Source organism: Chiloscyllium punctatum, chromosome 4, assembly GCF_047496795.1.
Source record: "Chiloscyllium punctatum isolate Juve2018m chromosome 4, sChiPun1.3, whole genome shotgun sequence".
NCBI classification, from domain to species: domain Eukaryota; kingdom Metazoa; phylum Chordata; class Chondrichthyes; order Orectolobiformes; family Hemiscylliidae; genus Chiloscyllium; species Chiloscyllium punctatum.
Window position 1 is genome coordinate 98,027,447 of NC_092742.1, and position 17,301 is coordinate 98,044,747.

The 17,301-nt window shown below is 41.2% G+C and overlaps 1 protein-coding gene across 4 annotated transcripts in view; it reads right to left on the bottom strand.

Moving 5' to 3' along the window:
* The window catches only part of LOC140476562 (eIF-2-alpha kinase GCN2-like), a 122,586-nt gene that overhangs the window by 11,761 nt on the left and 93,524 nt on the right, over positions 1-17,301 (bottom strand). For all 4 annotated transcript variants that reach the window (XM_072569360.1, XM_072569361.1, XM_072569363.1 and 1 more), the window contains 8 exons: positions 12,386-12,451; positions 11,921-12,095; positions 10,625-10,755; positions 8,163-8,267; positions 7,828-7,956; positions 6,207-6,287; positions 3,473-3,582; positions 1,523-1,581 (listed from right to left, as the gene is read on the bottom strand). In XM_072569360.1, the coding sequence (XP_072425461.1) occupies positions 1,523-1,581; positions 3,473-3,582; positions 6,207-6,287; positions 7,828-7,956; positions 8,163-8,267; positions 10,625-10,755; positions 11,921-12,095; positions 12,386-12,451 (856 nt within the window). The remainder of the gene's footprint in view (positions 1-1,522; positions 1,582-3,472; positions 3,583-6,206; positions 6,288-7,827; positions 7,957-8,162; positions 8,268-10,624; positions 10,756-11,920; positions 12,096-12,385; positions 12,452-17,301) is intronic.

The window sequence follows — 17,301 nt, forward strand, 5'->3', positions numbered from 1 at the left end:
CAGAGTGAACACATTTAAAGCAGGAAATGCTCAGCAGGTCCGACAGCCATGGAGAGAGAAATAGAATAATTAACAATACATGTCAATAACCTTCCTATTAGAAACATGGAAGCACTGAGGACATGGAGTGTATTATAAGTGTACTTGCACACCCATCACCAAGAGTGGCATAGTAGCAACACAACTAACTGAAAACTAACAAGCACAAGAGTCAGCAAACAGTAAGAGATCTGCGAAGCAAATGAAAGCCCACTGAAAATGAGAATGACAGAGCTGCTGGAACCTCAAGAATGCACATGCTGCACAATGTGGGAACTTCATCACCCATGTCCTGCATGATCATTTGTGCAGTAGGTATCATCGGGTGCAGCAGCTTGAGCTCTGCAATTAGGAACTGAGTAATGGCATCAATGCATTGCATCGACAAAGCTGAGAGCTACACCAATGGATCATTTAAGAGGACGCAGGGAAGAAAGGGAAATAAAGTAACCAACACATAGTCACAGAAGACCAGACAGGTAGAACAGATACCCTCCTCAGTGCATCAGGTTAACCGTCCAGTATTCAGTTCTGAATATCAATCAGAATGATGGCTCACATGAGAAGTGTACCCAGAGCCAAGACTATGGCACCATGAGTCAGCTGCATAGGGGACTCATGGAAGACTGGAAGAGCAATATTGACAGGAATTTGACAGGTTATGGAACAGGTAGATTTGTCTGTGGCCATGGCACAATCTACAAACGCATGTTGTTTTCCTGGTGCCAGGATAATGCATGTCCGTGGGCACCAGTGTGTGTCTGCATGTATGGAGGCGGGTATGTGTGTCTATGGGCATGTGTGTGTGTGTGTGTGTGTGTGTGTGTGTGTGTGGGCATGTGCACACGTGTATATATAAGCCAGCCAGCACGTGGCCTTGGCAATAATGTTAAGAACAAATGAATCAGATTTACAAAAGAAACTAAAGGAATTTCTTTCTTTCCTTAAAAATAAAAGAAATTATCTTGGTTTGTGAGACTGCATCAGTGGCAAAGCCACAGGTAACCAAGGGCATGTCTCCATTATTAAAGTAGCTCCAGAGTTGGAGGGCAGCTTTTGCTAAAAAAAAATTTCTGCTGCAAGATAGAAATTCAATTGTTCTAAGGAATGTCACACTGAACTGAACTCAAACTGTGCCAGTCAAAGCCTTAATATTATTTCAACTAGGATTTTTAAAAAATCTTCAGCATGCTCTGAAGAGGTGGAATGTTGTAGTTACCACCAATGCTAACTGCCCTGTCTGCACTGTAAAGTCACCAACCCTATTTATTACTCGTTTCCCAAATCGACCCAAAACACTGAAAAAATGAGTCAGATCTCAGGATGTGAAATGGAATTGGACTCATAAATGGCAAACCAGTGAATTCTCATGGTTGGAATCAATCACCCATATCATTATTCAACACACTTGCCCCACTTCACAGTGAGAGACCAAGACAATGGTAAATGTTGAAACCATGCTTGGTCACGGAGCTAACAGTACCTGCAGAACTGCTGAGTGATCCCTTCAGGTTCTGAGAGGAGGGGCTCTCTGGAGATTCCCTGTTTAAAAGAAAACACAAGGAAGATGGTCAACAGAACCCAACCTGGGAAACCTCAAGCCTGGTAAGGATAGGAGTCGTCAGGTCAAGAAATGATCAGTTTTCATAAGTCGATTTCATTCACCTTCGCTTTTTTTACATGACCATTCAAAACTTCTCATTTGAATAACTTGCTCCTGATGTGACCATTCAGCTGCAGAAAGGAGGCCATAGAGCTCAAGGGTTCAAGTATATTATAACCAGCAGTGAGACAAAGAGGCACATGAATTACGTAGGACAGTATATTCTTGCTTCTGTGCTCTATGAAAGGCAATGATCTCTTCCCTCATGTAACTGGTGGTGAATCACACACGTTAAGAGGATTCTACTTTTAATCGTATTTTCAAACCAAGACACAATGAGACAATAAAGGATTGCAGTTTGAAGAAATCACAATTGAATAAGTAAAACATTACAGGAGTCCCTTCAGTCTGTTGTGTCTGTTCTGCAAGAGAAACAGTCAGTCCCATTCTCTCCTTGACCCTACAATTACCTCTCTTCAGATGCTTAATCAATTTTCTTTTGAAAGCCAACATTGAAACTGTCTCCATAAACTTCCAGGCAGTACCTTCCAGATCCTAACCTCATGTACATCTGTATCCTCTAGCCCTCAAATTCTCTATCAAATGGAATGGTTTCTCTCTGTCCAGGCACTTCAAAGTCTTGAAAGTCTCTATCAAATCTCAACCATCCCCAGCTTCTCAATTTATCCACACACCTGAAGTGCCTCATTCTTGGAAGCATTCTTATCAGTCTTTTCTGAACCCGCTCTGATGTCTTCACATCCTCCCTGAGGTGTCATGCCAGAATTGGACACAATGCTACAACTGAGGTAAAAAAATCAAAGTTTTATAACTGTTCAAATTATTCAGAAAGTCCACAATCCCATATACTTTATTAATTGTCTCAACCTGCCCTACCTCCTCCAATGTTTTAGAACATAGAACAATCCAGCACAGCACAGCACAGAACAGGCCCTTCAGCCCACGATGTTGTGCTGACCACTGATCCTCATGTATGCACCCTCAAATTTCTGTGACCATATGCAAGTCCAGCAGTCTCTTAAATGTCCCCAATGGCCTTGCTTCCACAATTGCTGCTGGCAACGCATTCTATGCTCTCACAACTCTCTGTGTAAAGAACCCGCCTCTGACATCCCCTCTATACTTTCCTCCAACCAGCTTGAAACTATGACCCCTTGTGTTAGTCACTTCTGCCCTGGGAAATAGTCTCTGTCTATCGACTCTATCTATGCCTCTCATTATCTTGTATACCTCAATTAGGTCCCCTCTCCTCCTCCTTTTCTCCAATGTTTTCTGCATACATATCCCCAGGTCTCCAACAATTCCACTGCATGTCCCCCATCATTCTCACAGTTCACAATATTTCCAAGTTAATGTGAACCATAATCCTAAACTCAGATCCCAACGTTCCACAAAATACAATATTAACGAAATATTCACTAACCCTACACATCACAGTTAAATCCAAAAGTCATCAAGGGCCCTTCACTGAATCAGTAGAAGATAGATAGGAATTCTGACGGTGTTGACTGCAATTAGCTCAGAATTAAGAGTCCATTGCAGAAAATCCACAGTCTCCTCTATCAATTAAAAAAAATAGTAAGACTTGTTTCTGCTCTTTCCTCTTGCATTTTCAATATGAATCCAAATTCTTTGGTTCAGATTCACAAGTCTCCTGTACTTCAGAACCCACTACCTGATCTGAGCTGAACTTCTCTATGCTGGTGAACACAGCCTTGGCCTCCAGTCTCCCCTTACTCTACTAGCTAGTTCATACAAGACACCAATCATCACAATCGTTGACCCTCTGGTCTACAGTAAAACTCTCACCTGTTGCTCTTTTCGTCTGAGATTTTAGATTTGATTTTCTTTAAGTGCTCCACTACCTCTGCTTCCAAAATTCGTTTTTCAGTCTGTTTGTCCTTTTCAAACGATCGCACCTGAACACAGCAAAGGAAAAATCATCACAACATGACAAATGCCCAACCTCCTCGGCACAGTCATGAATTCAGAATTGCTGTCTCAGCACAGCCATGCAGCCAGGAATTAGAGTCATAGAGGTGTACAGCACAGAAACAGAACCTTTGGTCCAACTTATCCATGCCAACCAGATATCCTAAATTAATCTAGTCCCACTTGCCAGCATTTGGCCCATATCCCTCCAAACCCGTCCTATTCATATACCCATCCAGATGCCTTTTAAATGTTGTAATTGTACCAGCCTCCACCACCACCTCTGGCAGCTCATTCCATACATACATCACCCTCTGCATGAAAAAGTTGTCCCTTAGGTCCCTTTTAAATCTTTCCCCTCTCATCTTAAACCTAGTTTTGGACTCCCTTACCTTGGGAAAAAGACATTGGCTATTCATCTTCCAATGCCCCTTATGATTTTATAAATCTCTATAAGGTCACCCTCAGCCTCCGATTTTCCAAGAAAAGTAGTCCCAGTCTATTCAGCCTCTCCCTATAGCTCCAAACCCAGCAACATCCTTGTATATCTGTTCTGAACCCTTTCAAGTGTAATCTTGCCGAAATACTGGGGGTTATAATCAACTAGGTTTCCTGATGAAGAGCTCATGCTTGAATCGTTGACTCTCCTGCTCCTCGGATACTGCCTGACCAGCTGTGCTTTTCCAGCACCACACTTTGACTCTAAATATTGGGGGTGCAGAGTTGGCCATTTCTCTTAAAGGTAGGGAATTCCCAGTTTCCATGAGTTCAAACAGGATCTCTCATAACTCCTCCAACCACACTTTGCCTGCTCCCTACAAGATCACATACAGAGTACCTTCTCCTTCTCTATCATCATTTTTCCCAATCACACATAGGGTCTTACCAGCGATCTCAAAAACCAAATTAACTTCACACAACCAATTCCTCATGCCCAACCATAAGCAAGCTCTAAGTTTTCCTTCCTATCCTTTCATCACCAGGTCTGCCTTTCCCAGATCAGATCTGCACCCCCATGTCTCCCCAGCAATAGAGTCTCCTCCCTCGTACTGCAAGGTTCCCAAACTCATGCCTGAAAGTGTAAAACATTATAATTCAATTGATTAAGAACCTATAAACCTTGCACTGTCATTTCATATCTGAGAAATAAGAACAGGTAAAAAAATGGTGGATATAGGAAGGCTACAGCAAAAGGAACACAGAACAACTATCACAGGAGCAACATCTGTTTCTATAACCTTGCAGAATTTACTAGATTAGATTCCCTACAGTGTGGAAACAGGCCCTTCAGCCCAACCAGATTTATAAGACAACAGCAGCAAAACACTCCTAATAAATATACTTTACTGCCTAGAGGGAGATTTTTCTGACCATTGAACTAACATCTGTGAAAACCTTGAGATGCTCTATTACCACCTCTCAAGATACACTCATCAGAAATGCAGCCAGTGCTACAAATCAATTTATTATCTTAAAGGATTCTGTTGGGTATTGACAAAATCAGGAATGAAGGGATAGTTGGTGGCACACATTCCTTATCTGGCCATCTTGTAACACTACCTCTATTGCTGTTACAGAAATGTCATCTGCGTTCTTAAAACCATGAGGCAGGGTCACAGCCAATACAGACTGTAAAAGCTGTGGTGAAATTATTTTCAATTACCTGACCAGAATGGGGCCAGAGTGAAAAGGGAAACATTTACGTAGAAAATTCAGTTTCATCTTTCTGTATGCTTTATCTTTGCTTGTTCCATTCTTTTGCCTTTCCCTCTATATTAACACAGGGGTCTGACAAAGGAGATCAAACCTGACAGGGAGAAGTCTTAAAGTTCACTGATTGCAGCAACTGACAAAATATTGTAGATGCAAGTGATAAGCAGTTTGGGTGATAAACAACCACTTCACAGTGGGGTAATTAGTAGCAGCTCACATGAGCAGTCAGCAGAGACTGGGAGAGATAATGTACAAAACTTTAAGGTTTAGCAAACACCCTATAATGAAGGGAATAAAGATAGTGACACTCATCATCACAGAAGTGACCAGCCCCAGTGTCTGGGACTCCATCGGAAAACCTCAGCTGGGATCATCATTCATGGGTAATATTTAAACAAGCTGGTGGGTCCTATGCTTTACTTTGCTTCATTTGTATTCGTTGATAAAATTCTGTTTGTTGATCAGTTGGATTCAGAATAAATGAACTGACTGATCAGAGTGATCTTTAAAAGTATTGAGGTTACCATTCTGCCCCTTCATTTCCCTCATGAAGTCATGAACTCATGCAGACAACTGTCCAAGTGCAAATATCAGAGTGATTTGATTAAATACAATCTTAAAAATGCTGGGTTGACAGGGGCATGCTGAAACTTATGGATAATTTCCAATCTGCAACATGATTGACTGCATGACAATTGAACTCCAGATGACCCATGTAAACATTTCGGTAATATAGTACCTGTTAGATTTTGCGGCCTTCTAAAGGGCGCAGTTCCAACACAGTATTCACTGATTCAGTAGTGTATATGATCATCAATATGGACGTATTTGCTTTTTAAGTAAAGAGCACTGGGGATTTTAATACTCAGATAAATCTTATAAGTTAAAAGTGTATTACCTTCACATGTTTACTCTCCTTATCAGAGATAAGGATGGAGTGACTGATTCCAACCTGTTTGCAATGCTCCTGAGCTTCTTCCTGAGATAGAAAATGCCAGCACTGTAACTACATTCACTTGAAATCAGACACATAGCTTTAATTCATACTGAGCACAGAATGTAGTCAGTTAACATTGTTATGGACCGGACCAAACCCCCTCAAAATATATTAAGATAGCCCAGACCCTAACTTTTAAAAGGTAAGTGTAAGCCATTGCATTCCAGATGTAATTCAATCAGTCAAACTACTTTAAGCAAACACACTATTTTTAAACTACAGTTAAAATAAACTCAAAACAAAAATAAAATAGAAGAATTTTCTTAACTGTAACTTTATCGAAATGCTCTACAGAATTATATATATGTACACACCAACTACTACTAATTAACTGTTCCAATATAGTAACAGCCAATAAACACACCCTTGGCAAAGGCAAATTCAGTAAAATATCTTGTCTCACATGCAATTCTAAGAGAACCCCAGCTTTTAGCTGTAACAGAGAGAGAAAGAGCTTCCACATCCAGCTTCAAGAACCCAGCAACGGCTGAAAGCTAAAACTAAAAATCCTGGTTCTTTGGGAGCTTGACTCCATCCATTCAGGTTGCTTCTATTATTCCAACTTTAACAAAAAAAACCCAAGGCCTCACAAGCTGTTTATTTTATTCGCTTTGAGCAGATTACTCGTTACCTCAGTCTCAACCTTTCTTCATAAAAGAAACAGGACAAAATACACCTCTTAAAGCCATAGTATCATCACAATATAACAAACAAAGATTGATTTAGTGTGAGAATAAACCATGAGGCAGCATATACCGTACACAAATTCAATTCCTTGTCATGCCAAGTTAACTTGTCTCAGCTAGAGTTATCAAGAGTGGAGCGAGTGAAGACATCCACGCATCTTCTTACCTTTTTGCTGTCAGATGACCATGACCACACAGTTCATGTGACCCAGCTTATTTGAGACACTCCCTTTTATTCCAATAATTTACACATGAAGAATGACCAAGGCTCCCATGGGCTATCAGTGGGAGACCAGATCTAAGGCCAAGTCCTCCCAACAGTCCTTTTAATAATGTAGAGCCTATTCTTATCAAAATGAACTATATATTGTTTACTCTAGACAATGTTTCTCATTGCACCAGACTACAGCTATCCTTGCAACACTAGACCACATAAGCCCTTAAACACTGGATGTAGAATATGGGTCTGAAAGGGTTAATACTTGATTGAGCCCACTAAGCACCACCCACACTGATGATGTCATGAGGAACTGGTGGGATAGTAAGGTGGAATCTTGTGGGAAATGGACCCAAGGTTCATTCCTGCCAACAGCCTGATCTTATAACCTGTAAGGGCCAGACACCAGATAGCCTCAGCCCAGAGAAAAACTACATATTTAGAAGATATAAATTGCAGTACACACAACACAGACAAGCTGAGAAATCATGGTGTTAAACACCAAAGTACATCTGCCTCTTCCATTCCCCTAAATCAAGGTGCGTGGAGGTCAATTTCCATCACTGGACCTCTCGTCCCTTAAATTATACTTGCATCCCAAATCTACTACATGCATTACCTGGGTGACATTGTGCAGCAACTCAGCTTTTATCCCAGATTTCCACAATTGCAGGATGAGGACAATAGCCCTGTCCAGTGACACGCTCCCGACAGCAACCACCAGGATCTCGCAATGACAGGTAACAGGCTACAATGGAAGACAGTTGGTTGGAGAGTTATGAACCTGCAGTTCACAAATAGCTTACTGTTACAAGCTGAAGAAGCAACAAAGTATTTACACTGGAATCTCTCAGCATGGTCCTAATCCTCACTCTGTTGCTCAACACTTCTTGTTTTTGGCTGATATATTTCACTTGAAACCAGCAATGATATAAAACTCTTGGGATAACTCACCTGTTCAGATGAGTTACAAAGAGTGGAAATTTTATCCAAGGCAAGGCTAACTCCTACAGCAGAGGGAAGTGGCCCTACAACTTGCGGTCTCTGGAATTCAAGAATCTAAAGAAGAGGAAAAACAAACGCAATAGTTCTTATTTCTTGAGAAGAAAAATGACATTTACAAACCATTTTGCATAACTCTGCAAAAGCCAAAAGGGATGAATGCAGTGCTTGAAGTAATTCCCATAGTCTGGGATTACACTAGGACTGATTTCTGACCTGATTTTTGTGACCTGATTTCTGCTGGTGATCTCAGCAAGGTAAAGCTGCTGCTACCGCTTCCATTAAAAATGATCTCAGTGCTGTCAACAAAAAAAGAAGGGAGTAGGGAACTGAGGAACCATAAACCTTCCAGAGTTCCTGCTCCAGTTGTCCTTGCTTGAAACTGGATGTGTGGGGATCACTAAACAAGGTCAAGATTAAGCCCAGTAATGATATCACTCACTGTTGAAGGTGATGTTTGCTTTCTTAACCATAAATAATGGGAGGTTAGGTGACGTACAAAACAATTGCCTACTCCGTGTCCATGACAAATCAAGAGGCGAGATGGGGGAAACGAAGAAAAAAAGAACTGTGGATGCTAGAAATCAGAAAAATAAAACAACTTCTGGAAAAACACAGCAGGTCTGGCAACTTCTGTGTAGAGTCGAGAGTGTGGTGCTGGAAAAGCACAGGTCAGGCAGCGTCCGAGAAGCAGGAAAAATCAATGTTTCAGGCAAAAGCCCTTCATCAGTCTTGGATGCTGCCTGACCTGCTGTGCTTTTCCAGCACCACACTCTCAACTCTGATTCTCACAAAATTTCCCACTTAGACAACCAATTAACAGTTATCACAGACAGCAGAAAGTAAGTCGATTTGCTCATTCAGTACCCATAATCAACAATGTGGTTCCTACATGGGACCCTATTAAGATAATTCAATACATCAGACAAATTGAGAATAACGGCATTTCATCACAATGGTCATGTAGCACCTCAATCCCATAGATTTTTAATCAGAGACAAAATATATAAAATATTGGTCTTTATCTCAAAGGATGATGTTTCACATGTGCAGGTATGTTCTTCAGAGACAATTCAGTACCAAATCATCCAGCAATAGGGCGAATAACCCTGCAACCAATGACACTATGACAATGACTTAGATAGTGTGAGCTCTGCATAACAATACATTTAGATTTAAATTAGATTAGATTCCCTACAGTGTGGAAACAGGCCACTTGGCCCAACAAGTCCACACCGACCTCCAAAGAGTAATGCACCCAGATCCATATCCCTCTGACTAAGGCTCCTAACACTATGGGCAATTTAGCATGGTCGATTCATGGACTGTGGGAGGAACGCGAAGGAAATCCACGCAGACATGGGGAGAATATGCAAACTCCACACAGACAGTCACCCAAGATCGGAATTGAACCCGGGTTCCTGGCGCTGTGAGGCAGCAGTGCTAACCACTGAGCCATCGTGCCACCACTGTGGAGGAGTGACATGGACTTGAAGATGAGTTAAACTGGATGGGAGGGAAGTGTCAACTTTCACCTCATCTGCTCTTATGCAAGACTGCATATTGCTACCAGAGGACAACAACATCACACAAGAGAAAATGTCGGAGAAGTTGGTGAAGTGTGGATACGCGCCACACAAAACAGATTCAACCCACAGTCCACATCAAAGTTGCCTAGCTCCACTGAGATTGCATCAGAGATACTGAAATGAACCACATTGCCTCAAGGCTAAAAGAAGAAAATAATAATCAAGAAAGCACTGATGGAAATTTAAACGATGTGAACTGCAGCTCAAACCAGAGTGAACGTCAGTCATGATGACTTGCATGCTCCAATAAACCAACAGCTCTCATTGTTTAGCATAACACATGAAAAATGTGTTGTGATGTACCCAAGTAAAGGATATGTTAAAAGAGGAGAGTATATTGTGTGTATGTGACTATACATACATAGAACAATACAGTGCAGAACAGGCCCTTCGGCCCTCAATGTTGTGCCAACCTGTGAACTATTCTCAGCTCGTCCCTCTACACTATCCCAAAATCATCCATATGATTATCTAAGGATTGTTTAAATCTCCCTAATGTGGCTCCAGCAAGGAGAACAAAAATATTTCATGATCTGCACTAGTGTGGACACTGAACCATTTGTGAGGTGCAATGTTATAGCAATTAATTTATTCTGATCCCTGATCAGAACGTAAACGGCGGCAGTTCTACCTAAAGCATTACAGCTTTGTTGAAGGAGGTATCAGTCACTAACTGAAGTCAACATTTGTTAGTAAACGAAAGAAATTCACTTGCTCGTTTTAACATTACATAGTCAAGAATGTGTGACTGGACACATCTGGATGAACAGAATCTTATACGGGGCATCAGTGCTACCAAGGAAAGGCAGGACCAAAAGAACTCACCAGATTGTCGTACCTCCCTCCAGCTGCCAAGATATCAGGCACAATGTGGTGTCGACGCTTCACGAGTGCTACAAACTGAAAAATTACCCCACTGTGCTGCTGTACCTTGTAGACAAGGCCCAGGTTCACGACTACCTATAAAACAAGGAAGGCTGATATCAACATCTGTTTGAGCAAGGTCTTCAAAGCTTCTTGTACCCTTGCAATGAAGCTCCATCAAAGCTCAAAGAACAGAACTTCATTTTTTTGATCAAGCATTTTATTGCCTTATGGGTCTAACACTGAGTTCAACAATCTCACATCCAAGTCTCTGCACTTTGTTTCTTTTCAAATGATACCTGCCGGTAATGATTCTGCTTTTCACATTTACACCTCCTCCAGCCATACCTTTGCTTTTGCACTTGTTCCATTACTGTCTCTTCTTACTTTGAACGATCCTCTCTGCTGCCTCCCACCTGATCACAAACTTTCCCTTTTCCTCCATCCAGCCCTGCCCTTGCTTTAAAACTTTTATATCTCCAAGTACTGAGTTCAGATAAAGGACCGGCAAACTAGAAATGTTGACTGCTTCTCACTGGACCTTTCCCGCCAAAGCTAAGTATTCCTGTTTGTTTTTACAAGCTGAAAGTCTGTTTGTTGAGAGTCCCAGGATATACAAATCCATCTCACATACCACCAGTCATCTTCCTTATCTCGCACCTCTTTTGGCTGAGTTACACCCTTTTCACCAATTTTAACCCCTCTAAATTTAAAGTCAATGCTAGGGTGTGGTTCTATTTGCTGCATGTGCTGTTCAGCACCATTTTTTGTAAGGACAAGGAATCAAGGTGCTTGTTGCACAGTGGTAAGATGCCTACCTCTGGATCAGGAGGTCCAGGTTAAAGTCCCACCTGCTCCAAAGGAGTGTCCTAACCTTTAAAAAGGTTTTATTAATTTTATTCAGTAAGTGTGTGAACAGGGAATCAGCAGGTCACTTCGAGTTTGGAGGAAGTGGAGTCCACAGTCCTGAGTCGTATAGAGTGGTAACGAAGAGGAGAAACACTAGCAGGTGGCATCCTTGCCAGGGTGGAGGAGATCAGTGAGGACTAGTATTGTTTGCCGACTAAAAGTAAACTGACACCACTGAACCTGGTGAAATGTGGTGAAAGGTGGTATTACACACCTCTAGAGCAAGTGGCACTTGAGGCTCAGCCTCCTCCCACTCCAGCTATATGGTTCAACCTCAGTGCATTAACAAGTTGAGTTATAAAGTGAAATCCTTGGTCTCTGTTTCAAATCACTCATTAGAATTATGACCTACCTTCAGCTTGACATCAAGTTTCTTTAGGAGTTCCATAACTTCCTCAAGCTCCTTTAATGCCTGCTTTACCAGCTGGCTAACAGCCATCTTCCCCTTCATCAGAGGCTTCAGCACATCTCTCAGTTCTTTCAGATCCAGCTTATTCTCAGTATACTTATATAAATGCAAGAGCTGAATGAGAGAAAGCAGCACTGTAAAAATAGAAATTTTCTTTCCTGCCAAGCCCTTCATCACCAATGCACAAAGTAACAAATGCATTTAAAGCTAAATAACCACTGGGGAAATGGAATAGAAACATATTGATAGGTGCAATAAAGAAAATGAGAGGGACTTCACATGGAGCGTGAACACACCCACAGACCAGCTGGAACTAATGAGTTACAAATCTGCTGTACATTCAAGAAATTCGATGGACTGAGGCGGATGTCATTATGTGGAAAACAAGCAACTGCTCAACTTACATTGTTTGGTGACAGTGACAGATTGCAGAACTTGGCTTCTACCTCTTGCTTGGTCAGTTTCCCCATCTGGCATGGAAAAAGAGAGATTGACATGTATCAAAGGAGATGGAAAGAAATCAGTAGATCTAGCAAGGTACCAAACTTAAATATTTAATGGAGGTTGATTAAAAGCAGATTTTTAAGGAAGTCACATGCAGCACTGTGATATTCATGAATGTTGATCACAAGATCAATCTCCTGGACAATGCCAGGTTATCAATCGTGAGGCAAGTTCCTTAAAGCACAACTCTCATTAGAGAAATGGAACAGAACAGACAGCTGTGAAGGCTTTGGTAACATGGATGGATGAATCTGGAGACCTAAAAGAGTACAAGCCTTAAGAACTGCCCAGACACACTATATTTAGTAGTGGCCAGTACTTTCAACCACCAGGATAGCACCAGTTCAGACCTTCAACATTTAAAGGCACAGTTTCAGTTACACTTTACAATATCCTTTTTTTGAAGAACAAACCAATAATAGGGGAGCAGAATGTTCACCAGGTTAGAAATTGCTTTTCCGGAGATCCAAGATGGCGGCAACTCAGCAAGTCTGAGTCTATAGTGCTCCTCCCAAGACCTAGGCAAAGTGGGCCACCCTCCTCCAACACACTCACCAAATCAATTAAAAATAGTTTTTACTTAATGTAATTAGTGATTTAGTACTAAACTTATACAGTTCAGTCTCCTGTAAAAATGACCAGGGGGAAAGGAGCCCGCAGTTCTCAGCAGGCAGCAGCCCCTCCCCCACCCTCCCCAGCTGCAGCAAAGTCGTCCGCAGCCGCCCCGGGGGACTTACCTACGGTGGCAAGCCTCATGGAAATAATCTCCAAACTCGATGCGAAGATCGATGCTTTCATAGAAGAGTCCCGAAGTCAGTGGAATTCATTCTTGGCCGCGCTACAAAAGCACCACCGAGACATCAAAGAAATTGAATGCCGAGTCAGAGAGGCAGAGCTAAAGGCCACGACCTCCGAGGCCATTGCAGAATCAGCCGTGGATCGGGTCCGGACTCTCAAGCAGCAAGTCCGGACCTTAGAGAATCACACTGATGACCTCGATTCTCAAGGTCGTCAAAAAAAATATTAGTTTGCTGGGCCTTCCCGAACGGGAAGAAGAAGGCCAGCTTACAAGGTTCGTTGAATAGTGGCTTCCGCAGTTTTTGAACCTGGAGGCTGGATCAGGCTAGGTAAGGGTAGAATGGGCCTACTGGGTTGCAATACGTGGGCCCAGCTTGAACCAGTGCCCCCGCCCGGTCCTGTTCCGGCTGCAGAGCTATAAGATGAGGCAGATGCTCTTGGAAGCCTCCAGAAATCTTGGGAAAGATCCCCAAGCCATGACTTATAAAGGATCCAAGATTATGTTATTTCAGGACTTTTCCCCAGCTTTGGTCCGAAAGAGGAAGGCATTTGATGAAACAAAAAGCGTTTAAGGGATTTAAACATTCAATACTCCTTGCGCTACCCAGCTATACTATGCTTTAGCCATGAAGGGTCCGTGTATAACTTCGGATCACCGAAGAAGGCCAAGGAACCTTTGGACTCTCTTAGACAAATTATAAGAGTTAATTATTGTTGTTTTGCCCTACCCCCACCCCGGTTTACCCCCCCTTTTTTTCCTTTCATTAACTTACTGTTTAATATTATCTCTGGGGGGGGTGGGAAGAAAGGTTTTTTTATTCATCCTTTACTTAGCAATTTCCTTTCCCCCTTTTTTATATGTATATATACACAGGCCGGGGGGGGGGGGGGGAAGGTGGCTACCTTATCTTATTTTATCTTTGTCCTTGGGAGCGGGGTTGTTTTCCTCTGTTATTTTGTATTAATATATTAAATTATTATTTGCTGAGACTGTAATTTTATAGTCATAGATGTTCACATATGGTATTACCATTACCAAATATATCCAGGTGTTGGTGTGGGTGGGTTGGGGGGGGGGGGTGGGGTAGAGATAGAGTACTCACTGTTAGTTCTAGTTCAGTAGTATACTTGAATTTTCGTTATTCTATCCAGGGTCAAAGGTGGGGCACTGGTTGGGAGAGGTTATGATGGGTTTTTTGGAAAGGAAGTGATGCCCCCTGGGAATGAAAGGGAAGATCTCCATTTAAATATGTTTTATACTTTTTTTTAATATTTAGAAATTTTTTTATTATATTGATCTGAATGTACTAAAGAGCTTTTATTTTTGTGAATTTTATATGCTCTATGCTCGGGATGTTTTGGATAAATATGGGTTTTGTTGTGATCTGATGTTAACACATTCCGAGCATGTATGTCACTGCTCAATTTATGTGGTATCTGTTGGATTTTTTTTCTCTTGAATAATGTAAGAATTTTAATGATATACTCTGGTTAGTTGCAAGTTAGATGAGTAGTTAGTTGAGTTTTGTCCTTTTTTTTCTCTTGGTATTTCTGTTTTCTTATTTGATAGATTTTGGTTATCATTTATTTAAGATTTAACTGTATATCAATGTTTATACTTGGGTCTTTTTTTTAAGTTTTCTTTTGTAAACTTGTTAAAACATGTTAACATTTTCAATAAAACTATCTTAAAAAAAAGAAATTGCTTTTCCACAATCAACTTACAGCTCAGGCTGTTTAAATAAAAATGTTTTCTGAGGGCTATAAAATTCCTACCATGAGCTTACAGGCTCAGTCAGATGCTAGTCAATATGAACTCAAACAAAAAAGGAGCCTTTCTTCAGCAAATCACATTCAATAGAGTCACAGACTAGTCACCACAGTAAGGATAACATGTCACAGTAAACCAGAAATAAGGGTGACTTTGAAACATGCAGATGCAACTAAGTATAGGCTGGGGCACTGGTTGGGAGAGGTTATGATGGGTTTTTTGGAAAGGAAGTGATGCCCCCTGGGAATGAAGGGGAAGATTTATTGAGCTTTACTCAATATTTAAGTTGCCTCTATACGAAACCAGAACCACACATAGTACTGTTAAGTGCTGTCTAACCAACGTTCAATACAGACTGAGTTTCATTACTTTACTTTTTAATCCTCTATTCTAGAAATTAAACTTGATGCTTGGCTTGCTTTTTAAAAAGATTTTCTTGCTGATGTATGGCACAGCATTTAATAACTAATGTCTTTATACAACAAGGTCCTTTTGCTTTTCTTCCCCTACTAGTCTCGTACCTTCCAAAGTAAAAGGTAATATTCTTGCCATCAAAATATTTTTAATGGAAATGCTAAACGGTTTTTGTTCAAGTACTTATTCTTATGGAATAATGCTTCCCACCCTTTATTTTCTGCTTTCTATCTTGAAGCCAGCTGTCAATTCAGTCTGCCATATACCTCAACCAAAGCTCTTTGGCCTTATTCCTTAGTCTATAATGGGGCATTATAGATTAGCTGGACTTACATGGAGTAACCAGACTCCCGGACTCTTCACGGAAGCCCAGCGCAGACTCCCAGGATTGAGGTGAAGCCCAGTGTGGACTCCCGGGATTGAGGTGAAGCCCAGCGCAGACTCCCAGGATTGAGGTGAAGCCCAGCGCAGACTCCCAGGATTGAGGTGAAGCCCAGTGTGGACTCCCTGCTTTAGTAAGACTGTAACGCTGAACTTTTGCCTTTACTTCTTCTATGTTTCTAATTTATACCTAAGATTTTATAACTATCTTTACAGGGAATGTAATGCTGCTCTTTTTTTAAAACATTATTTTTTCATTTTTCTAATTTATACGTACCTAACTTTTATTACCTAGGTATCTTTGTACTTAAAATGATGCTAGAAATGAGAACTTTGCTCACTTTTTGCTCTATTTATGTATCACTATACTTGAGTACACGTGACAATAAACATAATTCTAATTCAAATTTCACTTTCCAAAGTTCTATTCTTAGTCCTTAAAAATCAACTTACATCCAATCTTTCATTCGGATTTTTTTCACATTTATGTCCTTCTCTTTCATCATCTTAAAGGACATGGGTCACATTATGGTCACTACCGCTGATATGGATCCCAACTTTTGTTTCTCTTATCTGGACTAGTTCATTCCCCAATGCTAGGTCCAATAGCAAATTGTTTGGACTTTTCACATATTGGATTAGGAAACAGTCCTGTAAATATCGTAGGAACTCTGTTGTCCCAATCTTCTTTCCTACCTGTGCTGGCCACTTAACACAGGGTGGTTGAAATTTGCGATGACAATTACTCGAAGTTTTTATTTCCCACTTCCCAGGCGGCTGTAGACCTCATTTATTAGTGTGATAGATCCTTCACTATTTTTTATTTCTATGCATGTGGGTTCTACTATTGTTTTTCAGCTAGCTGCATCTCTTTCTTTTCCAATGTTATTATACTATTCCACCTAAGTGCAACTACCCTGCTCCCCATTTTCCCTCTATAATTCCTAAATCTGTTAGAACCTGTCAATGATCCCCTCCATCTTCTCGGTCTCTGACCTTTTTCACAAGGACATGGGCCACATCTGGTTCAGGTGGAATGCATCTGATCAGTACAGTCCTTCCAGACCCCTTAAAATGCAACCCACTTTCCCACGGCAACGATTTAAACCATGTGTTAATTCTCCTGCTCTTTCTGCTCTAATGCTAATTTGCACATCGATTTGGATATTAATCCAGAGATCCCTCTTCTCAAGGTTTTTAGTTGAAGCATGATCCTCATATTCTTTCACCAGGGTGGCCTTCCTGTTTCTATTTAACTTGTTTGTTCCACTTTGGACCAAACTAGAGCCCACCACTCCCTTTCCAGGTCCTTCTCCAGCTATTGCGAGTTATCTATTATCCTGGAACAGTCCTTTCAGATTCTCGTTCTTGGCTGCAGAGAACACTTTCAATCCCATAATTACAAAGACCATTATTACAAGTTGGTCTGTGTTGGGCCTGTTCTTCCTCCAA